The 25,104-nt window shown below is 42.0% G+C and overlaps 1 protein-coding gene across 1 annotated transcript in view; it reads right to left on the bottom strand.

The window, feature by feature from the left end:
• TAPT1 (transmembrane anterior posterior transformation 1) overlaps window positions 1-25,104 on the bottom strand; it is a 72,231-nt gene that overhangs the window by 14,599 nt on the left and 32,528 nt on the right. Inside the window, exons 3-8 of the mRNA XM_062212651.1 lie at window positions 22,660-22,778; window positions 10,826-10,988; window positions 8,413-8,548; window positions 6,814-6,911; window positions 6,219-6,288; window positions 580-660 (exon numbers count right to left, since the gene is read on the bottom strand). Of these exons, the coding sequence (XP_062068635.1) occupies window positions 580-660; window positions 6,219-6,288; window positions 6,814-6,911; window positions 8,413-8,548; window positions 10,826-10,988; window positions 22,660-22,778 (667 nt within the window). The remainder of the gene's footprint in view (window positions 1-579; window positions 661-6,218; window positions 6,289-6,813; window positions 6,912-8,412; window positions 8,549-10,825; window positions 10,989-22,659; window positions 22,779-25,104) is intronic.

Raw genomic sequence — 25,104 nt, 5'->3', positions numbered from 1 at the left:
ATCCCTATTCAAATACTAACTAGCAGTGAATAGGCAAAGATCAATGATAGGGGAGACACACTAGGGAGGAGCAAACGTTCTAGTCACCGCCTACAGTGAGAACCATGTGACTGGACTCAGGCTGTCACAGCACACTGCTCTGTGAAACACGCAGAGGGCGGGGCGGCAGTGCACCACCACCACGCGGGCAGCTCCAGACACGCTGAGCCTCACGGGAAATGACAGGAAACACACGAGGGACTTCAAAACGGCCATGGGAAATGCAACTGAAAGTGAAGTTATTTTGGTGCAAAAAACCCTGAAATTCATGCATCCAAAATCTTCAAAAGTTGGTTATAAAAAAAATGGACCTATTGATTTTTTTTTGCCTCAAAATACATCTACTTTTTATTTCCATTTTTTCTTGGACACTGCATGTTAATACTCAATCCATTCCACTCACTCAGCTATTTCTAATACCCAACAGTGGGACAGCTAGGGTCTTCATAAGACTTCTGCAACACTCCTTTTATCCCATATGAAATAATGACTTAGCCTGAGTATAATTGCAAGATACTGTATTTGTTAAGAGCTAGTTACCTGGATTCCAAGAAAACTGTTCCATGTTTCTTAAACACACTATTAGCAAAAGCACATAATTTGTGAATCGTTCCTTAATATCTGAAAAAAAATTCCACATGTAAGTATCACAGAGCCTAAGTAATGTAACAGCAGTGCATATTTAGTTCTTTCAGTCAGAACATGGCGACATTATCTGTATGTAAGAACAAGCGTCTGTGAAATGCGGTGTGCCTTGTACCAGGGGGCTGGTTGCAGGACGCCCTGAGGATACCAAAACCCAGATGTTCAAGTGCTTATACAAAAGGGCATAGTGGTTGCAGATAACCTGTGCACAACCTACTATATATATGCCTTACATGATCTCCACATTACTTACAATAACTAATACAGAGTAAACACTATTTAAATCACTGTTAGATTGTATTGCTTAGAAAAGTCACTCTAGGGGCTGGTTCTGTAGTATAGCAGGTTAAGGCCGCCACTTGCAGTGCTGACATCCCACGTGGGCGCCAGTTTGAGTCCTGGCTGCTATACTTCCGATCCAGCTCTTTGCTGTGGCCTAAGGAAGCAGCAGTCCTTGGACCCCTGAACCTGCGAGGGAGAAGTCTCCTGGCTCCGGATCAACTCATCTCTGGCCACTGTGGCCATCTGGTGACTGAACCAGCAGATGGAAGACCTCTCTCTCTCTCTCTCTCTCTGCCTCTAACTCTGCCTTCCAAATAAATAAATAAATTTTTTTTTTAAAAAAAAGGTCACTCTAATGTCCAGTCTTCCCTAGTAACCCACTACAAGGTATTGAACCTTACACTCTGTATTTGGCAGCTCAACTTCTGTAGGAGGAGCATTAAGAGAAGCTTAATATAATATAATATAATATAATATAATATAATACAATATAATAATAAGCTTATAACAGATGCATGAGCACCCTGCAGACTGCTCTTTGTAGCACAGCTGCTACAGAAGCCATGGGAGGCAACAGGCTCACATCCGTGCCCAAAGCAGCTCCAGGAGCTTCCTCTTTCCCCTCGGCATCTGAGTACCAGCTGCCATATTACAAGATAGCCTGGGATGGTTGTTTTTCTTACTTGAGGAAAGTTTTAAAAGCCATCTTAGTTTAATCTCTTATAAAATTTAGAGGGTACAATGCAAATTATCTTGTACTATAATATGAACTATTTTACCTACAACAAAAAGTAAACAAAAAAAAAAACCTGTTGATTACTAACCATTTTGTGTCAAAATAAAATCCTCAATTTCTTGTGACACATACCTAATCAATACACATCTTTTTGTTTTCTTCTTTTTTTTTTTAAGATTTATTTATTTATATGAAAGGCGAAGTGGCAGACAGGGAGAGGGAGAGAGAGATATGACAGATTGAAATTCCATCTGTTGGCTCATTTCCTAAATGCCCACAACAGCTGGGTCTGAGCCAGGCCAAAGCCAGGAGCAAGAAACAAGAACTCTATCCTGGTCTCCCACTTGGCACTCAGGCCAACTCCTGCTGCCTTCCCAGGCACGCTAGCAGAAAGCTGGATGGGACACAGATGTGGACCGGAGCAGACTTAAACCAGCACTCTGATATTGGATGCTGGTTTCACAGTGGCCTGTTTAACCTGATGCACCATACACTGTCTGCGGAGTATTCTTAAAACTCAAATATTGAATCCCTAATATTTCTAAAAAGAGGGTGTCATCTGGAGGACCTGTATTTAAAGGAAAAAAAAATGGAAATTAATTATATTCACCTTGCTGGTTATAAGGTCAAAAACCTCTCTTCCTTACAATTTTAAGGTTCCTGTTACACAAGCAGAAAGCCCTTAAGACCCAAGCTCTCCATGTATAGCTTAAAGCTCCAAAAGAGCACCTACACCAGGGCAGGTTGTTAATACAAATCAACAACAAAACAATGCTTTCTCGAACACATGAAATTCTTATAGTTGAACCAGTATGTTCTATGGTAACTAATGAAGCTGACAAAATTCCATAATTTGGCCTCTTCCTTCCCCTTCTCTCATACTTCAGATTCACAGTGCTTGGAAGGAAACAACATGCTGAGGCCAGAAGAACTGCCTCTCAGCTTGGGGATCTAAAGGGAATCACCACCCCACAGAGTTGTCTAGACTTCACCGTTAAAACTTTTCGTTTGTTCTTTTTGATCCTTGTCTAGGTTTCAAATTTCCTATGGCTATGAACATTTGCTTGTTTTAATATATGCATATGCTATTATTCTTTCCTGTCTATCATAGAGATAAAACAGAGTGGATTAAGTACAGTTTGATGAGCTTTGATGCATGACCCATGTCACCACTTCCCTAAATAAAATGTGGAAGAGCTTCATCACCCACCAAGTTCCTCAATCTCCAAACCCAATAAGCAGCCACTCTTCTTTCTGTCAACATAAATTAATTTTGTCAGATCATAATCATTTGTTCTAGCTTTTTTTTGTTCAATATAACACTTTTGAGATCTACATGTTGGAATATATCAGTAACGTTTATGAGGGTTCTTCAAAAAATCCATAAAGATATTTTTATGAAAAGGCAATGCACGAATTTCCAGAAGTTTTTGCATAAAAACAAGCTTGCTTTTTAATTCCATTTTCCAACAACTTTTTGAAGTACCCTTGTATAAATTCTCAGGGCTGAACTACAGGGTAGGTGAATATTTAACCATAGCTGGTTGCAAGTTTTTCAGAGGAATTTTAACATTCTGCACTCATTTTGTGCCTGGACTAGTGTCAGGCCCTCACTAACGAATCTAGCACTGTCAGGTTACAGGAGCAGCCAGCCCTCTGGTGAGTGGGCAGTGGTCTCACGTGGACATTTCTCCTAATGATGCTGAACAGTTTTTGGGCTATTGGCCATTTATCTATCTTCTTTTCTTTTCTCTTCTTTTCTTCTTTTTTTTTTTTTTTTTGACAGGCAGAGTGGACAGTGAGAGAGAGAGAGACAGAGAGAAAGGTCTTCCTTTACCGTTGGTTCACCCTCCAATGGCCACTGCGGCCAGCGCACTGTGTTGATCTCCTGGTCTCCCATGCGAGTGCAGGGCCCAAGCACTTGGGCCATCCTCCACTGCACTCCCGGGCCACAGCAGAGAGCTGGCCTGGAAGAGGGGCAACCAGGACAGAATTTGGTGCCCCGACCGGGACCCAGTGTGCCGGCGCCGCAAGCTGGAGGATTAGCCTATTGAGCCACGGCACTGGCCGTATCTTCTTTTCTAAAATATCTTTTCAAGCCCTTTTCTTATTTTAACACTAGATTGTCCTTTCATTAATGATGGATGGAATTGCTTATATGTAATATAAATCTAAAAATATTTTATCAGATAAATGCATTAAGTCTTTTCTCTTAGTAATGTGGCTTACCTGTTCATTTTCCTTAATTTTTTAAATGAACATGTTTTTAGTTTTTAATTTTGAAGAAATAAATTTTTCTTTATGGTTAGTGCTTTTCATGTGGTCCCTGAAAATGTCTGCCTAGACCAAGATTGTGAATATATTCTCCTACATTTGGTTCTAGAAGTTTTATCATCAAAGCATTTATGTTTAGCACTATGGGCCACTTAGAATTATTATTTTGGCAGGGAAGGGGGAGATCAAAGTTCTTTATTAAAAACAAAAAACAAAAAACTCTTATCCAGATGTTCAAGCACTATTTGTTGAAGTCTCCACAATTGCTGGGGGATGGTGCTGTGGCACAGTAGGTTAAACCCCAGCCTGTGGCACTGATAGCCCATATGAGTGCTGGTTCTAGTCCCGGCTGCTCCTCTTCTGATCCAGCTCTCTGCTTTTGGCCTGGGAAAGCAGTGGAGGATGGCCTAAGTGCTTGGGCTCCTTTATCCACAGGGAAGACCCGAAGAAGCTCCTAGTTCCTGGCTCCTGTCTTCAGATCAGCTCAGCTCCAGCCACTGGGGAGTGAACCAGTGGATGGAAGACCTTTCTCTCTGTCTCCCCCTCTCTTTGTAACTCTACCTCTCAAATAAAATCTTTAAAAAAAAGCAAATGCAATTGCTTTTGATAAATATGTTATATAACTAATTGTTCAAAAAACTTCCTTTAATTTTATGTAGCAAACTGTGTTAGATATAACCTGCATCATGTGCTTTGGCATCAGGATAATTTTTAAGAGTATAAAAGGGTCCCAGGACTCTGAAGTGGGACAAGTGTTCGAGACAGCCGCATGTGCTCTTAACTGAGCTCAACTCCTACTGCCTGTCTAGGACCCCTCACAACTCACCCACTCCAGGACATTATTAAGTCAGGTTCCCTCAAAAGTCCCCTCTGTCCCACACCTGCCTGAATCGCCTTTTTCACTAGTTCAGTATCAACACAGTGGAAAAGACAGATCCTGTCTCCGTCTTTTGATAACAGTTCTGTATTGGAGGACTCCCTGGAAGGGGCTCAAAGCCCCTCTTGTGGGCTCTGTGGACCCCACTCTGAGAGTCCCCTCTGCTGTGCTGCTGTGATTCTCTTACTGGGTAAGACGAAGACGTCTCCAGGGATAAATGCTGCACCTTCACACGTCTTTGGACTGGAAGGCAGGCAGGAAAATGGTTTGTTGAGTCCCCCACACGGCTTTGATCCTCAGAGTCTTTGTCAATGGATTCAGCACGGAACTGAACGCAGTTAGGGGTCAGAAGGTGGGGACTTAGTGATTACAGGCTGTTGGTGGTCTTCTTAGTGATGGCAGCTTGGCTGCTTCGTAAGAAGAGAAAACACCCGGTGGAGGGTACACTAGCTTCCTGGCTTGGTAAGTGCTCCTTGCTCTGCACATACCCAACATTCACAACCCCTATCAGACACCAGACTAATGACATTGCCAAATCTTGGACTGTGAACCTCCAAACCTGTGAGTCCCAATAAACTCCTTCCTTCCTAAATAGCTCATCTTGGGTATTTGTTATGCAGTAATCAAAAGCTGAGTGATTCTAAGGTTGACAGTCATATTTCTCCTCTTAGTAGCTATGAGAGTGACTGCAGGGCCATCAAATTACTTTTTGGGTTTCAGATTCTGCTTCTATAAAATGTAGTAGTACATTCTGCTTCAGAGAAATATCTGGATTAGTGAAAAGCTTCTAAAACTATAGTATAGTAAGACACATTTAAACTTTCTTTTTATTTTTTTTTTAATTAATTTTTTTTTTGACAGGCAGAGTTGATAGAGAGAGACAGAGAGAAAGGTCTTCCTTTTGGCCGTTGGTTCACCCCCCAATGGCCGCTGCATCGCGCTGATCCGAAGCCAGGAGCCAGGTGCTTCTCCTGGTCTCCCATGCGGGTGCAGGGCCCAAGCACTTGGGCCATCCTCCACTGCCTTCCCGGGCCATAGCAGAGAGCTGGCCTGGAAGAGGGGCAACCGGGATAGAATCCGGCGCCCCAACCGGGACTAGAACCCGGTGTGCCAGCGCCGCAAGGTGGAGGATTAGCCTGTTAAGCCACGGCGCCGGCCTTAAACTTTCTTTTTATTATCTTAACCATTCTGAAATTATAACAACCAAAGATAACAAGGAAACCTCATAAAGATGTTGATACTGTTAAAAGAAAGCACAACTAAAGTAAAAAAAACTATGGCACACAGGAAATGTGAATGAGCATTTCAGAATGAACCATAAAATAATAGTGCACAGAACTACAAGCAGCATCTAATTGTACATACCACTATTTGACATCTGGAAGAGATTGTTCTTTTCAAACTTCTTGAAAACACTTCCTTTAATTTCAACAAACTGAAAGGGTAAATAGAAATACCATCTTTACTACTATTTCAATTCTATATCAGTTTTTTTTTTTTTACATTTATTTATTTATTTGAAAAGAAGAGAGGCATACAGAAAGTGAGACTTCAAGCCACTGGGTCACCCCCCAAAAGGCTACAATGACCAGGGCTGTTCCATGCCAAAACCAGGAGCCCAAAACTCCACCCAGGTCTCCTGCATGGACGGCAGGGACCCAAACACTTGGGCCATCTTCTGCTGTTTTCCCAGGCGCATAAGCAGGGAGCTGTATTGGAAGTAGAGCAGCTGGGACCCAAATTCGTGCCCTAATATGGGATGCCAGCATTGCAGGTGCCAGCCTAGCTCACCGTGCCAAAATATCAGCCCCCACGGTATTAGTTTCAAAAATGGACTTGCTACATACAAAACTTTCTGGATAACAAATAAAACATAGAATGAATATCTGCATCTCATCCAACATATTGCTGCTAAAATATCTGTACAATTTCAAAATATAAAATAAAATCTCATACTTACATTATTAGACATCATGATAGTAAGCAGGGACTTGTTGTGTGAGTTAAAAGCGACATTGAGAGTTGTTGCTTGAACCATTATGAGAATTGCATGCAAAACTAACAGCATGTCAAGGAAAAAACTTGTTTTTACATTAACAGAAAATTCCATAAAGTTCTGAAAGTCAATATGGAGAAAAAAGAATCACAGTTCCTAAACAAAGTCTTAGTAAACATTTTATTATCAGCAAAATTTCCCTATAAGTGCTAACTGATGTTTGACAAACTGAAACAAACAAAAGTAGAAATGAACCTCTGTGTATCCATTTACTTAGACCCTGAGTCCCTAGGAACAGGTCAGCTTGCTGTTTCTGTATCTCTGGCTCTAGGCACAGTGCTTGGTAAACAGGCTCCCTGCAAAAGTTTATTAAATAAATGGAATAAATTATGGTTAACACTGAAAGAAGAGGCTTAGAAATATATATTCAAAATTATTACTATTTACACTTTAAGAAAGAACAGAACACAAAATAAAAATCAGCCTGGAGTGATTTTCTTCTCTGGTTTTTCAGGAGATGTATCTGGGATGTTAAGACAACAAGAAATGTTTGGTGACCAAGGTTCTTCATAGGTCATGCAGAATTATATACAGAGGACATACGGAATAGTTAATCCATATTTTAGAATGGTAACTGTTTTACTCCATTAAAACTGGACTGAGTTTACTCTGATAGATACCTTCTCATTTAGTGCCTTAACTTCCCAAGTACTAAACGCAGTTTGTTTCAAGTGTCCCTCTTTGAGACAGTATGAGAAAAATACAGAAAATTCCTTCACTATGACACATTCCAATGAATGAGTCCTGATTCCACATGGATTTGTGTGTAAATACCAAGGGACTTCATTAAGTTAATTATGGTAAAAAAGTTGAAATCCATAGGTATTTTTTCATAGTACACATTTTCCATGAACTTTTTAAAAAGATTCCTTGTATACATGTATGGGTATACAGACAAATGTCCACACTGTTTATATAGTAAAGTATCTACTCTCCAAAACAAAAGCGTTTAAGCCAAGGTCATAGACATAGACACACACACACACACACACACACAGCTCCCACCTCCCTCCAGCCCTCTGGTCAAGTTCCCCTAACCAAGCTCACATCCTGAAACTTTGAGATGAATTCTATACATTTTAACTCCAAGATAATAGCAAACAATTCATAGATTTAAAGATAACTTCAAGAAAAAAAATCTAATATAAGTACAAAAACCTTGTATAAATCTATGTAACTACAAATGGATCTACCTAGTTACCTAGCTCTCTATAAGGGTTATATAGACCTATAAATGTCAACTATGGATAAATACACAATCTTTTCATTATAAAATCCTTCCATACAATCAACTTTCTAATAGTTCAAAGGGTTGTGCAATAGTTCAAATAGTTCTATTTTCCAGTAGTTCAAAGGGTTGTGCACACACGAGGTTCTTTAATTTACAATTACTATCACAGTCAATTTCACAACATAAAACGTATTTCACATTAATCTTTAGGACTAAGTACAATAAAGACCACACCCTGAGTGCTAGAATTCCCATGAAGTCTGAAAGGATACAGACATAGAGAACGGCCATGAAAAAGTGAGGAATCACCCCAATATGGGCTCTTTTCCTTTCTTTGGGCTCTGTCGCCGTCCAGTAGAGAGCATCTAATATGTCTTGTCCGAATGATGAAAACAGACGATCAGCCACCTAAAAGACAGACAGTACCGGAAGCTGCTTCTCCGTCTCAGCACCCCACTTCAATGTGTAAGATTCCAGGTGCACCTCAACATCGTCTCATTTCCAAATCCTAGCAGAAGGGCAGCGGGAGAAGAGCAGGAGCCTTGGTTCACTTATTCACTCCCACTGCTTTCTTCTCCGGCATACAGTGAATGTTCAAGTACTTGTGGAATCTGGACCAGACTGTCTGATCAGCTATGTTTGTGACAGGGAAAGTCTTGCGCTGGGGGCAGAAACAGCAGGGGGTAGGCACATAAATACCGTGGGTCCCGTGGTTTCAGCTGTTTATGTTTAAGCTCAGAACTCAAATCCAAGATCTTCAGGAGAAATTCATCATTTGGCCCACTCTCCTCACCCTCATGTTTCTAAGCAGCTGCTGCACCCTGTCTACGATTTTAATATGGAGCATAGCAAGCAGAGTGACTTCCTAAAGACGTGTTCAGTGAGCAGATAAAGAGGCGTATAAAAAAGAGACAAGCAGGGCACCGCATCCCTCAGGAGTCACTGACGGGGAGTGCTACACCCCAGGACTGCCCCAGCCCAGCTCCTGTGGCTCCCAGGGTCCACGGCTGCATCACCCTGCCCTTTTCCATCAGTGTTTATACTTCCTACCATCTCCCTGTTGATTGTCTCTCATGTGTAGACCACACGCTCCGTGAGAACAGGCTTGCTCCCCTCTGAGTCTTCAGGGTCTAAGGCAGGGCTTGGCAGGCAGGAGTGCCAATTCCGTATTTGCTGAATGAGTAGAAACCACCATTTGGGGAGCTCTTACCTACCACATGGCTGCCCCGTGTTAATAACCCTTTCTGTGTACTGTCTCATGTCCTCCTCACATCCGCCCCACACCTTACAATGAAAAATTGAGACTCAGAGACACTCAGCAAGCAGTGATCATGTCCGGAATAAGCAGGTCATGACGGAAGAAGCCAGGATTGGATCAGTGGCAGTTTGTTTCTAGACGAGAGTTGGGACTCTCTCGTCTACTATGCATCAGTCTACAAAGTGAAGCAGTCTTTACACCACTTTAATCAGCTGTTCATGGACCCTTCTCCTTGGCCACTCAGGAAGCACACACATGAAGTTTGAGGGCAGGAGACACCTTGTCCCCTAAGAGAGAAAGGCAGTAAAAGAGAGTGGCAGGGCACTGACATGAGAGCAACCCTACTAACTGCAGGAGCCAAGAGGGGACAAGGTCTCAGCTCATCCTCCTCTGGGAAGGGGAACACAGCAGGCTGTCCTGATTCACAAGCTTCATTCCCATCAGCCCTTGGCAACTCACCTCGCAGAGCAAAGCAGGTACAAGGGTGGCGAGTGCATGTGGGAGGCTGGGTGTGGATCTTGATTTTAGGCATAACCAGAATGGCCAGAGCTCTGTGGCTTCTCCAAGAGATGGAAAGGCTTCATCTCCCACGGCAGCACAGCCTCAGCATCCAGGCCTGCAGCCCCCACCTCCCCCATCTGCCTACTATCTAGCAAATCTCTGTCCACAGCAAAGCCAAAAGACAGACAGAGCGTGTGTGTGTCCTTAGAAAACAGGACAGGGAAACGTAATTTGAATTTCCTAGTTTACTAAATAACTTAAGAGTAGCTTACTATTTAAGAAAGTTATTAAGAATCTGCCTGTAAAGCAAAGCACTTCTTGGTAAAGTGAATGGGTAACTGTTCACTTTATTTTTTGTATAAATGCCGGCTTTCATATGCTGAGTTAAAGTGAGATATACTGTAATAAAATTAAGTACTTAAAGAAATTGGAAAGCTTTATGTAAAAATTTCAAAGCAATCTAAAATGAGTATCAGTTATAGCAAACCTAACATTTATTTCATAATCTTTACAGTTCTTGTAAGAAAAGTACAAATGGGTTTCAAATAAATTTACAAACTGTATTTCCTAAGCATCTGACAGCTACATTCACAAAGCTGCCAGGGCAGCAGGCATCTTTCCTGAATACTTGAGGAGCACGGGGCCCTGAGGACCTGCTGGCCCCAGGGCAGCCCAGGATCCTGGCAGCCCAGGCCCAGGTAGGGGTAGACTCTTTAGCTCCACCCCGATCCACTATCAGAATCTGCACTGTGACAGGAGCCTCACGTGACTGCACACATGCAAGTTCAGAAGCCCCATCACTCGCCAGTTGACCAACATTCTTGACTCTAGGTACCTTCCGTGTCAGAAGACTTGAAGCCACAAGCCATGGCCGATAGAAGCAGTGGGCTGGACTGGCCACGTGGGGTGCTGGTGCCCCTCCTTACCTCAAGCATGTTGTAGATAATGTAGAGCTTGATGACAGACTGGCCTCTTATCAGGTGGTACATCATGGAGTAGTCAACATAGTGCATCATGAAATAGCAGAGTACCAGAATGACACCCTTCAAAATGTCACAGACTTGGGCAGGCTGGAGCAAACGTCTGTCCCTAAAATATATAAGAAGTGATAAATCTAAGTTTCACACTACATGATCTCAAAATAAACAATCTTTACTGACCATACTTTGGCATACAAGAATCAGGCTGGCCTTTTAAAAACTTCAAACTAAGGGGGTCAGACACCCACCTTTTTGAGTGCCTGGGCTCAAGTCTGGCTCTGCTCCTGATTCCAGCTTCCTGCTAGCGTGTACCCTGGAAGGAAGCAGGTGATGGCTCAAGCAGTTGGGTCCCTGCCACCCACATGAGAGACCCTAGAGTCCCTGCTTTTGGCTTTGGGAGGGCCTAGCCCTGGTTGTTGTGGTCATGTGGGGAGTGAACCAGCAGATGGGAGACCTCCATCTTTTTCTCTCTGTCTGCCTTTCAAATAAATAAAAAAACCTAAACTCTGACTTGGCTACTGTCTATTAAAATTATTCATTAAAAATAAATAATTTAAAAAACCAAACTTCAATCTAGGAAAGTTACACTAAATGACTACTCAACAGTGTAAAATATTCTGCCCAAATATAGTAAAGACATCAAATCAGAATTTTCATTAGAAGTTAGCAATCTTTTTTTTTCAGGATTTATTTATTTGAAAGGCTGAGTAACAGAAGGAGGGAGGGAGATCTTTTATCTGTTCGTTCAGCCCCCCAAATGGCAACAACATTTTGTTGTCCCAGGTCTGGGACTAGCCAAAGCCAGAGCCAGGAACTCCATTCCTGGTCTCCCAAATGGGTGACAGGGTCCAAGTATTTAGGTCATCTTCTGCTGCATTCCCAGGTACATCAGCAGGAAGCTGGATTGGAAGTGGAACAGCTGGACCTGAACTGATGCTGAAATGGGATGCCAGCATTAGGAACCACGGCTTAACTCGCTGTGCACACTGGTCTCCACAGAAGCTGGCAACCTTAACAAGCAAGGGCACAGCGCAGGATCTGCTGACCAAGGAGCTTTCAGGCGCACGACACGAGCTGTAACTTAATCGTGAAGCCCTTTTTACATGATGTTAGTATTTAGTATTCCATGCACATCATGCTGCACCTTCTACTTCTTACTTAACAGTATAAGTGATTTTTCCACATTGGTTATTATAAGGAGTCCATACTATGCCAGGGTAGTGTGTCACCACGTGGACATGCCATGATTTATTTAACACACCATCCACAGACTTCCAGTCTTTGTAGCTGACAACCAGGGGTAATGCACACATCACCTCTCCAATCTGGCTGAGCATCTGTGGGGTAAATTCCTAAAACTAGAGTTTCCTAAAACTGTAAATTTCCTAAAATTATATTTGCCAGGCATTTGGATAGAAATGCCAACGTGTCCACTGCAGGGGTTTTATTCCCATATTTGCAACATTGTGAGAAAACCTGTAGCCCATATGCATCAATACAATGTTTGATCGACGTTCAAGTCTTTGCCAATCTCACAGCATCTAGTGTCGTTTAAATGTTAATTTCTCTTTAGGAGATGGCACACCTTTTTAAAAATATACTTGAGAGTCATTTGTATTTCCTGTGAATTCTCTCCTCATATCTCTTTTGTTCAGGTTTGTAGAACACCTTTTATATTTATAGAAGTTAGTCCTCTGTGACATGAATTGAGGTAATTTTTGATAATGAGAGGAATGATCATTTCTTACATGTGAGGTCAGAGCATAACAGGTTAAACCTAATTGTGAAAAGAAACAAAATTTAATAGACAACAAAAGAATAATACATTGGAAATTTATGGTTTTGTTCACTGTACATAAAATTATAGTGAACAGGGAAGGTTGAGGCTAACTCCTCAACACAGAAACGCTCAGACCCCTCTTCTGGCAGCTTTGATGTGTAATGCAATAAATAAACGGCCTGAGGATTTCCTTTAATAGCTGCAGCTTTCTGTGTCTCCACTAACCGGGAAATATCCCGAGCATCAGTCGAAGGGCAGGCTCATTTGCTCACTGGCCACTGGCTTCCTGGACCATCTCCTTATTTGTCTTCCTCGCCTACCACGCTCTGTGGAGCTCTGTCCTAAGCCTTGCCCATGTTCAGATCAGGGGCTCTTTCCTGCCAACAAGGAATCCGCAAGTCTGTCATCTGACACTTTATGAGATGACCAAAGCCAATTCTGCGAGCAGCTGTTATGGAACCTCACTCTTGTTTTCTACAATGCAAACCAGAGTTAGGTATGGATTTAGTTGATCTGTTTATGGACAGAACATGGGATACTGCGAAAGTCCTGAAGAGCAAATCCTATGAAGTCTGTGCCTAGGACAGGCTGGAAGCAGGTGGGGAGACAAAGGGCTGACCAAGAGATCCAAGCGGGAGACAGGTCAGAAAAGGTCCAGGTCAGATCTCACATCTTGAGATGGGCACAAAGAACCGAGTGAATGATGCTCAACTGCTGAAGCTAGGACTCTGGGCAAAAGAGCAAGGGCAGAATGGATCAATCTCTGCTGCTGATTCTGTTACCTGACTTCTCCAGTGCTGCTTCTTACTCCACACAGACTTGGTTCTCTTCTGGTGGAACCCAGAGCACTCTGTCTACCATACGACACCCCAGATCACGGATGTCTGCCAAAGGCTACTGATCATCAAGGTAAGTTCTACTTTTTTTGTTTTTAAAGATAGATTTACTTTACTTGAAAGGCAGACATATGGAGAGAGAAAGGGGGGGGGGAGGGGGAGAGAGAGAGGGGGAGTGGGAAAGAGAGAGAAAGAGAGAGAGAGAGATCGATCTCCTATCCACTGGTTCATTCCCCAAATGAGTAGGGAGCTGGATCAGAAGCAGAGCAGCCAGGACTTGAACCGGTATCCAAATGGGATGCTGGCACTGCAGGTGGAGGCTTAACCTTCTATGCCACAGCGCTGGGCCCTGTCAAGGTAATTTCTGTTCCTCATTTCATCTATCAAGCATTGGATCTTGATCATTTAAACACAATTCTAATTCAAACATCAAGAAGAGTATGCACTTTGAATGTTCTTGAGCTCCTGGCTTGTGTGTGGACATCTCTGCTGGGATGGCGAGAAGCAACTGTGGGGCTTCGGCGAGGAGTCTGAACACTGCCCCCTTGCAGGCCCTGCAGCGCTCAGCACGTGCTAAAAACCACCCCCCCTAGGCACTGGCCTTTATGCCCATACTTAAGAATTGAAGATCATGTTCTATGAAAATGCTAAGAACTAAAAGTAGGGTCGTATTAACCCGCATTAATTACAAAATGATTTTGACAACTAATTATAGTAGAAAACTACATATAAAGCCTTTGGTATTAGATTGTCATTTACTTAGTTCAATGATCATAATCAAAATAATTTTAGTTAACAGAAAAGGACTCTTTTGGTTACTGTCCAATTACATTTCTCTATAAACATATTCACAACAAAGGAATGATGTGTTGGCATATGTATGGAACATTATATTTAATCTAAGACATTATTAGAAACTAGATCTACCAAACATTGGAAATATAGATCAAAATGATATAATACCATACTATTTGAACTAAGACAGGTTAAAAGAGAAAAATTAAGAGTTAAAGATTTAGGGCTGGTGTTATGGCACAGCAGGTAGAGCTGCTGCCTGTGATGCCAGCATCCCACATGGGTGCTGGTTCATGTCCCTGCTACTCTGCTTCCAACCCATTAGCCCTGCTATTGGCCTGGGAAAGGCAACAGAAGATGGTCCAAGTGTTTGGGCCCCTATTACCCACATGGGAGACCCAGATGAAGCTCCTGCTTTCAGCTTGGCCCAGCACTAGCCATTGTGGCCATCATGGGAGTGAACCATTGGATGGAAGATCTCTGTCTCTCCCTCTGTAACTCTTTCAAACAAGCATCTTTAAAAAAGAGTTCATGATTTAATTTAGTTTTATTTTAGCTAGAATTACAACAGGTTGTAAACACAAAGAAAAACTGTAAAAGTACCTTAGGTGGGTAAAAGTACCTAGCATTGTGATGTAGCGGTTTAAGCTGCTGCCTACAACACAGGCATCCCATATGGGTACCAGTTTGAACCCCAGCTGCTCCACTTTCAATCTAGCTCCCTGATAATGTGCCTGGGAAAGCAATGGAAGATGGCCCAAGTCCTTGGGCTCTTTTACCCATTCAGGAAACCTGGATGAAGCTCCTGGCTTCTGCTTGGCCCAGCCCTGGCCATTGCAGCCATTTAGGGAGTGAAACAGCAGATGGAAAATCTCGCTCTGTCTCTCCTCTCTGTAATTCTGCCCTTCGAATAAATAAATAAGCTATAAAAATGCCTTATGTTAAAATGCAGTCACTCTGTGCAGCCACTCTCCTAGGCACTTCCATATGATTCACTGTGGAGCTCACTAGCCCTGGAGGGATGTCCCATCACCCCTCAGTTCCACAGATTTGGCAGGAGGTAGTCAAGTGCATGTCCGAGGCTGCACAGTGAGTTTGTTACTCCATGGGGGAGCTGGGAGCAGAAGGCCACACCCTTACAGCCACCCACATTCTAAACTGGGTGGGCATTTGAAGCAGCTGTGAAGATGGTGCTTGGGCCACCTACATCCCACACGGGAGGGAGTTCAAGGCCAGGCTCTGCTCTCCTTCCCAGCTTCCTGCTAATGCACACCCTGGGAGGCAGCAGGTGACAGCTCAACCACGTAGATCCCTTCCACCCATGTGGGAGACCTGGACCGAGTTCCTGGCTCCTGGCTTTGGCCTGACCCAGCCCAAGCTGTTAGAGCATTGGGGGAGTGACATAGTGGATAGGAGATCTGTACCTGTTTTTCTCTTTGATTCTCTTTCAAATAAATAATAATAATAAAATTTTTTAAACTTCTAAACTTACAAACTTCTAAACTTTGTACCTCTTATCTTTCAGTAAAATTTAACACTTTATAATTTATCACTTGGAAAATTATTGTGCGACAAAACAAATGTTCCTTCCAATGCATTCTTTTATTTCTAAACAGCAGGCAAAAAATGCAGGCCTCTATGTGCCCTGCTGGACCCATGGTGCCTGGGAACTCCCTGTTCTGGTGAAATCCCCAATGAAAATACCCCTACTACAGAGTGCTCCTAGACAGGGTGATGCTCCTACAGAGATGCCTGCAAAGCTTAAAAATCAAGGAATGTTACTAAAACAAAGACAAGACTCTTGTTTTCAAATAAATGTCCCTGGTAACAGAAATGCATGGTTGTAATAAAATATGGTTTCCCAGGTGGTATCTTACAAGACATCTGTACATATTATTTATAGTTTACGAGAAGATCTAACCTCACAAATTAGTTTACCTGTTTATAACAACTTGAACCAATCAGAGTACTTGTTCTTTCTCGCCAGGGTATTTTTAGATGACAATCTGATAAGCATTTCAAATTACTTAAGAAGCTTATCCATGATCCTGCCAATCGGCCTTGAATTGGCTTTTGAACAATACTTTTAGGCTGAGTTCTTTGTTGTCAATGACTGTGAAGTGGCAGTTACTGGCAATTCACTTTGCAAATGCTGCCAATCCCCTATGTAAGCACATAAACAAGTGAGACATGCTGTGTGTCATCACAAGACTAACATATTAAAAAAGATACTCAACAGAACTTGAACATTTTCAGTTAAGACATTCAACAGAATTTGCATTTTTTGAGTTTAAGCCATTCTCATAGAAACCAAATTCTACATCTTTCTAAATTTTATCTTCAATTCTTATAAATGCTTCCATTGTATTTTTACCAACTGTAAACTTAGATCACACAATTTACCAACTAACACGTCTCCAGTTGTTTGCAAGGGCTCATGGATTTATAGGAACAGAATTATAATGCAAAGATGATCACGGTAGGCATTTTCTTCTCTTCTTTAGCAGAAGATAATATGAATATGATTAAAGTAAAAACTAGGAATAGAAAGGAAGACCAAGAAGGAAGAAGCAGCAGTAAAAAGAACAAGAGAAATGGAAGAATCGCTGCATAATTAATTTCAAATCAGTGTTGACACATGCCAGGGTATCACCATGAGTTAATACACTGTAAGAATCATAGACTGAGTCTTTCTGTCTCTCAACATGTTAGTAACTGTGGTATAATTCAAAGAGAAGAAATATAATCACTACTGGCATTTCACATTTAAAAGTGTGAAATACTTCAGGGGTGGGTGTTTGGCACAGTGGTTAAGATGCTACTTGGGACCCCTGCCTCAGCTTCAGTCCAGGCTCTTGCTCCTGTTTCCAGCTTCCCAGTGATTGCACCTTGGAAGGCAGCAGGTGCTAGCTCAAGTATTTGGGTCCCTGGAGCCCACCTGGGAGCGTTATTGGCTCCTGGCTTTTGCCTGGCCCAGCCTTGGCCCACAGGCATTTGGGGGGTGAACTAGTAGATGGGAGATCTCTTTTGTCTGTATCTCTTCCTCTGTGTGTGTGTCTCTATTTTTCAAATGCATTTTTAAAAATTTAAGAAAGATATTTAATATGGTCCATAATTTCGAAAGAGAAGTTTCTTTACAATTTTAAAGTAAATTAGAATAAAGTAGTGAGATCAATATTTTCCTTAATCTTACGTGTGACTGACATACAGTAGAAAAAAACTAAGTCTTAAACTGAATGATTAAAATCTTTCTTTGAAACTATATTATGAAAAAAGCAACTAGCTTTATAAAGCTATGTTCAGTCTTTGGAAAAAATGCAAGATAAAAACTGCTCATATGGAAGCCTCCAAACTCAGCCAACTGCTGTAGTATTGGGGATGTGGAGCACAATGTCAATCAAGTCTGCACCAACACGTGCAATTAAAGATCATTCAATAGAGTGATTTCCACGTTAGGTGATGTCATGGTCAAACCCCTCATAAATAACGCGGGCAAGGCTTTAAGATAAATAAGGGCACTATTAAGAAAAAGGATAGGGAACCACATGTTCTCCAGTGTGTTTCCACCCCCAAGTGGGCCTATCTGCCTATGCTGTTTACCTTTGCATCATACTTAGCACTTGCTTGTGAAGTCAATTTGGCCAAGAGTAGAGAAGGAAAAATCAGGGTTTACTCACCACAAGGAGTCCCTGTGCCACCACATTCCATTCTATAAAGGAAGTGAAAGTGCTCCTCCCTTCGGTCTGATTTACGAAAGAGAAAGAAAGAGAGAAGTTGTAATGATGCTACGCTGCTTAGAGCGTCATGGCGAGGAAACGGGACAATTCCTGATGTTACGAGGACTTTCTAATAAAACAAAGCTATTGCTCTCAACAAATAAGCCACATAGATCAGCAGGCATCTGTGTTTCCCCAGACAGAAATACTAAGAGCTCTCCTTCCATGTGCTGTAGTGGTGGCATTAATCACTTAGGCCAAAATCAAGGCTTAACTGTGTCTAAAAAGGGGAAAAAACATAATACTCAAATATATGTGGGCAGAACTATCTTAAAAGAGGAAGACATATGGAGAAAACCCAAAAGGTTACAAAACTCTCAGGCATTCTTCTGGAGACGACTCACCTATGGAGCAAACTCTCAAAGGAAAGAGACACTCTTGCCTCTTAAACCAAGGAAAGAGTCTATAAAGCCTCAGATAAGAGTTATGCCTAAAACTGGGGTGAGGGATCAGGAAATTTGTTTGTGTGTATTTTACTTGCTCTAAAAGCAAAAGAAAATACTCTCACATTTATTACTTAAACCTATTCAACTCACTGATTACTGTCTAAGTTGTTTCAGGAAGGTTTTTTCAACAGTAACTACCAGTTTCTGGCACCAGACTATATATTTTTCTCTACCATCTCCCTTAAACTCTAACTTACATGTGACTGGGAATTCTAAAGTACAAAGTGGCCCCAATTTTTAGCAGGAAAGAAGGTTCGTGAAAATGCCAGGTAAATTAAAAGACTCATAAAGGCAGTGATTTTATTTAAATTTCTTTTCTGAGGAAATCTGGAAAAAATATTTGATACCTCATTAGAATACAGAGCAGTGTAATTTTCTGAAAAACAAAATCCTATCATTCTAAGAAACACAGATTCCTCATATAATGAGTCACAACTTAATTCTCAATTATTAAAAAGATTATCCTAATTTAGAAAGTGTCTCAAATGTTTTTCTAAAATGACATTACTCTATGTGGGAAGGAGGGAAAAAATAAATAACTGAATCTGATTTTAAGGGATCTAGATGCATGTACTCGTTTATGTTTTTGTCCACAACAAAACACTTGGGGGAAGGTTTTTCAAGAGTGTAAACTCATCAGAAAGAGACTCGCTGAGGACAGAGGCACAGGCCTCATGGAAGCAGAGCACTCCTGCGAACACTACTGCAGACTTCAGGCCATCGGCCAACAGCTCCACTCTAATGGTCACAGGCCGGGAGAACGCTCCATGGCTGAGCAAGGGTGGCAGAGGCTGCAGGTTCATCCAGGTCCTCGGCCCTGGAGGAAGGGAGCTTACCAGGTGGTTGGTGCTGGCAAAAAACCAACGCCAACACTATTGGTAAGTTTGCAGCAGATCTAGAAATAGGCTCAAAGCCTAAATTCTGAAGCAGAACACCCCAGGGTCTACCTGCTTTTACAGCTCTCTCACAAACGCTGTACCAGACAGCACTCTAAGCAGAGGAGCAAACCACTAACCTCAAACACCCAATGAAAGCGTTCACAGCACTGTCACTGGTGCAGGCTAGAGATGTGAATACCAGAGTGCTTACGAAGGCAGCATCCTGATTAGTGTGACAAATACACTTTCCCTTCCTTTTGGGGAATAATTTCAAAGAACTGAGAGATGAGGAAGAGAGTTTTTTTTTTAATGAAACAAAGACTGACAGTGAGAAAAAAGAAAATATTAGTTAAAAATAACTTCTTTGCTGGTCTCCTTAATTTCTTCTTATCCCTTTGAAAATCATAAAGTCAGACTGAAGGAAAGAACACTTCTTGTTGGCTAAAGAAGATGGAACATGATACAAGCTGTAGGCAAGACAGATCCAATCATCTTTAAGGAAGTAGAGAGCATTGGGAGCAAAGTTACAGGAATGTAGAATTTGGCTATTTCTTAATATTTTGTAAAAATAAAATGTATGTTTATCATCCTAAAACACTAGAAAGGTCTTAGACTTAATAACAGATTTAACATAACTTTCCACATTAGTTCAAGTTGTGTGACTTTAAAAATAACGCCAAAAGAGACACTGCTTTCAAAACTCGTCAAAGAAAATAAAAATCGACACCCACATTATCATGAGTACAAACGCCTCAGCTCTGATGGTGCCCACTTAAGCTGTTAAGGACAGCAAGGCAGCACTTCGTATCCTGTGTAACCTGGCCTACCCTCCATGGAGCACTGAACGTTGCTGAGGTCCCGCTATACAATTTTAACTGCACTTCTTGCTTCATGTAGTATATAAATATTTATTAGTGACAGCATGAACCTAACTTCTCAGGATAACAAATTGTACAAGTAGTGGAGTTTTAAGTATATAGTCACAGGCTGCCCTCTAGTGTCCACTTAGCTATAAAACCTTGCAAACAGAAAGCACTTCATTTTTAAATGTTATTCAGATTAGTTTAAATTGAAAAGTATTTCAAACTAACAAAAAAGAAATCATTGTTTTGTGCTAAACCATTTTGAAATGCTTGAAAAAGGCTGGGTCTAAGGACTATCAAGTGCTCACAGGGAAGCAAATGAGAACACAGGGCAGAAGGCGGCCCAGGTCCCTGTAGCTCCTCCTACTTCAGAACGCACACTGGCAGGCTGCCCTAGTGCTGCTGAGGAGCCGGGCCTCCCCACAGGCACAGGAGCCTGTAGAGGACCCAGCAACATGGGTCTTTAAATAAGACCCAAGCAAAGAGACCTTCAGGGACACTGGTGAATCACTGCTGCCAATCAGTGGGTGTCATCCGTGTGCTAAACACAGCCAAGAAGGAAGAGAGTCCCTGGGCTCTGTGTCCTCTCAGTGCTTCGTCTCCTCATGCCAAGTTAACACAGAACACGACTGTCTTCAAAAGCCATTCCATAGAGGCACTGCTCGTCAAAGAATAATCAGAGAGCAGCTGAGCTCCTGATGCAGATGTGCCAGGCCCTACATGCTGCACGTTATTTCACATCAGGGAGTTTCATCTCATTTTGTCTCGCATTCCATGTGTCCATCCTCTTTATGCAGTCACACATGAAGACTTACATTTAGTAACATTTCCCTACGTTGTATTTTGGCCTTCTGAGGAGGTAACTAAGATGCCACACCTTTCCTGAGTTCTCAATGAAAGAGCATACTGAGGGGAGGTTCTGTTAATAAGGCACTGCATTACAAAGGTTTTTTTTTTTTTTTAAAGATTTGCTAATATGAATAAGACCTTTCTAAACATTTTCCTAAAGGAATAAAGACAGACTTGAAATGTCTTGATGCAAATCAATCAGATCGTCCATCTGACTAGCCTGTAATTAATAAAATAGTAACATATCACTCTCATTCTGTAAGACGAGTGAGGTTACAGGATGTCAACCATAACTGTTTTACTCCATGCAATCTTGCAAAGAACATTTACTCCCTTTTCACTGTAATCATCATGATCAGTAAATTATTTCCCTATACAGGGGAAGGATTTCTTCCTTAACAAAACTGAGTCAGGCTCCTTTTTGGTCTAATGGGTTACTAGATATTAAGTATATGCTCATTTGGTACTTTAGAATAAATCATTTCATGACCTTGTCTTTAGAAAACATCAACAGGTAATTCTGAATGTGAACCAAGAATTGTCTAACTCAACTTTAATGGTTAAATTATCTTATTAATTATATGCCATGGGATATTCACTAGAGTTAAAAGAAATTTTATGAATTATTGTCCATTTCAGCAATGTTTAACTTTTTCAGAATGAAATGTATTTAGAAGTGGCTCACTCAGAAATGCAGCTTGAACGGCTATGTTAAGAATGAATTAACGTCATACGGGGTGACGACACAGAGTGGGAGACAGGCTGACATTAGAGAGGAGCATCCTTCTAACCTTACGCCAGCTTGGCATTTCCACCGTACTCACCCTAGTTTAGCAGAGAAAGGGAGGAAGCAGCTCTCTGTCCTGATGCACTCAAAACAGGCCCTGTGCTGAGTAAGTTCTCACAGCCCCAGTGTTGGTGATGAAAGAGCTCCCAACGGCCCCTTTCTGCTGATGGGGAAACATGTGCAGAAGTCAGGGCGCCACCCACACCTCCCCAGCTCAGCTGAGCTGGCCGTGCTGAGCTTGCCACTGTCACTTGACAGAGGGAGTCTCAGCTGCTGGCGGTAAGGAAGGCTCCGCAGCCACTACGACAGTGCCTCTCAAATGAAACAGGAGAGGGACACTGATCAAAGCTCTGGAGGGGATGCTGGTACCACCCACCTCCCACCTCGCCAGCCTGGAGCCCCAGCCTCCTCTGCAGATGACTGCTGGGAGGCCCAGGGACTCGGAGAGAAGAAAGGCCCCATGAGCTGAAGGCTGAGGAGGTCTGTGGCTCTCAGCCCTCGCCCTTTCTTCTCTGTGACAGCCTCCTGCATTGATGTCATGTTACTAGCGGGAGCAAAGTCCTGGTTCTACACTATTCTAGAAGAAAAACGTGCACAAAAAAGTATATTCTATAAATACAAACCATCCGTTACAAAGAGAAACAGAATTTATGTCTTATGGGCTAGAATGTGAAGGAAACTGTGTATACTATCTTTAATCTGCAAAATACAAGCAGTATAAAGAATGAAATAACCGAAGCATTTAAAATCGTGAATGGTCGTAAACGTACCTCAAGCCGTAGCAAGGCAGAGCGAGCAGCCTGCAGAGCGCCAGGCAGACGCGCAGTGGCAGCAGGGTGAGCACATACAGGAAGGCGTCCAGGCACAGGAAGATCCCAAACACCATGAGCTGTGTGTGCAGGAGAGAAGAGAAGGGAAAACGGCCTTTCAATAATTAAGCGTGAAATTTCAAGCAATCAGAGAATTTCTGAATTTTATGGGAATTCTAACTTAGCTCTGAAAATAAAGAAGTAACAGTTCTACATTTGTATTTCAACCATACTTTAACGAAAACTCGTTTTCAAAGAGTAAGTTTGCACCTCTTCCAGGGTCTCTGGTTTACCACCTACTGTCAATTACTCCAACGCCGAGCCGCGGTTGGCCACAGCTGTGACCCATCTGATGTGGCTTTCCAGAGACTTCCTCAAACTTTAAACATGTTATAAAAAAAAACCTTTCAGTTAGAACCTTTTACCTCTAATCTTCCTCCTTGTAATTTTGCTATTTCCTGTTTACCAGGGTGCTTCGTTGATGGGAAAGCGTGGAATCTACTGAGTTATATACTGTGTAAATTAAAAGCATATAAACCTATGACTCATTTTAACACAACCTCACATCCACTGAAAACTGCCCTACTCTTAGCTCCGGCCTCTGTCTCCCCACTCCTGTGTACCTGCCATGCCCCTTCTCTCCTGTAACACTACATCTTTTTACCTGCTAAATTTGGAACTGTATTTCACAGGAAGGTGGAGTGTTTTGATGCCTTGGGTAAGTAGCCACGCCCAGGCAACCAAACACTGCTATTGTGAGAGAGATTTCTGTGTGTCTGACACACAAGCACTGGGAGACAATGTCCTCGTCACAACACTCCAAGTCCCAAACTCGCATGGCTACAGGCTGGACTTATCCCCTAATCAAATCCATATGCTGTAGTTTTAACTAATTTCAGTGCCACAGACTGACTGTATTTGAATACAGTTATCTTTAAAGATGATTTAAGTTAAAATGGGGTCATTAGGTGGTCCTAATGCAGCGTGACTGCGACCGATCACTGCAAGACAGGAAATCTGATCAGAGATACAGAGGAAGGCTGACTTGCAGACACAAGAAGGCAGCACCCAGAAGCCACGGGGAAAGGCTTTGGAAGAAGAATGAAAACGCCCCAGCTAACTCCCTGGTGCAGCTTCCAGCCTGGCGGGGCCTCCCTGCTGCCTCAACTGCCCCAGGTGAGAGGCTGGCTACAGCAGCCCTACCGAACTCATTCACACATTTTATTAATCAGAAATACAGTCCATATATATGCCACAATTCTTTTTTTAGAAAACTTTTATTTAATAAATATAAATTTAGAAAGTACAACTTTTGGATTATAGCAATTTTCCTCCCATAACCTCCCTCCCACCCACAAACTGTCCCACCTCCTACTCCCTCTCCTATCCCATTCTTCATTAAGATTCATTTTCAATTATCTTTATATACAGAAGATCAACTTAGTATATGCTAAGTAAAGATTTGAACAAATTGCACCCACACAGACACACAAAGTATAAAGTATTGTTTGAATACTAGTTTTATCGTTAATTCGCATAGTACAACACATTAAGGACAGAGATCCTACATGGGGAATAAGTGCACAGTGACTCCTGTTGTTGATTTAACAATTGACACTCTTATTTATGACGTCAGTAATCACCCGAGGCTCTTGTCATGAGCTGCCAAGGCTATGGAAGCCTCTTGAGTTCACAAACTCTGACCTTATTTAGACAAGGCCATAACCAAAGTGGAAGTTCTCTCCTTCATTCAGAGAAAGGTAACCTGCTACTTTGACGGCCCATTCTTTCCACTGGGATCTCATTCCCAGAGATCTTTCATTTAGGTAATTTTCTGCCACATGCTTTCCAGGCCTGAGAAACTCTCATGGGCTTTTTAGCCAGACCAGAATGCCTTAAGGGCTGATTCTGAGGCCAGAGTGCTGTTTAGGGCATTTGCCATTCTATGAGTCTGCTGTGTATCCCACTTGCCATGTTGGGTTGTTCTCTCTTTTTTAATTGTATCAATTATTATTTGACACTTAATCCTATCTTTATGATCAATCATGAACTTAAACTGATTAGTTTAACTAATAAGATGGCATTGGTACATGCAAACTTAATGGGATTTGGAGTCCCCTAGCATGTTTCTAGCTCTACCATTAGGGGTAAGTCCGAGTGAGCATGTATATGTCACAATTCTTATTTCAAATATACAGACCCTTGTAGTCTGCTTTGTTTTCAACAATTAAGACCCATCATGAATGAGTATGTAATGTAAATTACTGTCATATGCTACAGACCATACATAACTTTCTTATTTTTTAAAAAATATATTTATTTGAAAGACAGAGTGAGGGGGGTGGAGTCAGAGACAGATAGACCTTCTATCTACTGGTTCACTCCCCAAATGGCTGGTGCTGGGCC

This window comes from Lepus europaeus, chromosome 16 (genome assembly GCF_033115175.1).
Source record: "Lepus europaeus isolate LE1 chromosome 16, mLepTim1.pri, whole genome shotgun sequence".
In the NCBI taxonomy this organism is placed as follows: domain Eukaryota; kingdom Metazoa; phylum Chordata; class Mammalia; order Lagomorpha; family Leporidae; genus Lepus; species Lepus europaeus.
Note: the sequence above shows the minus strand (reverse complement) of the source record. Positions and strands in the feature narration are given on the sequence as shown.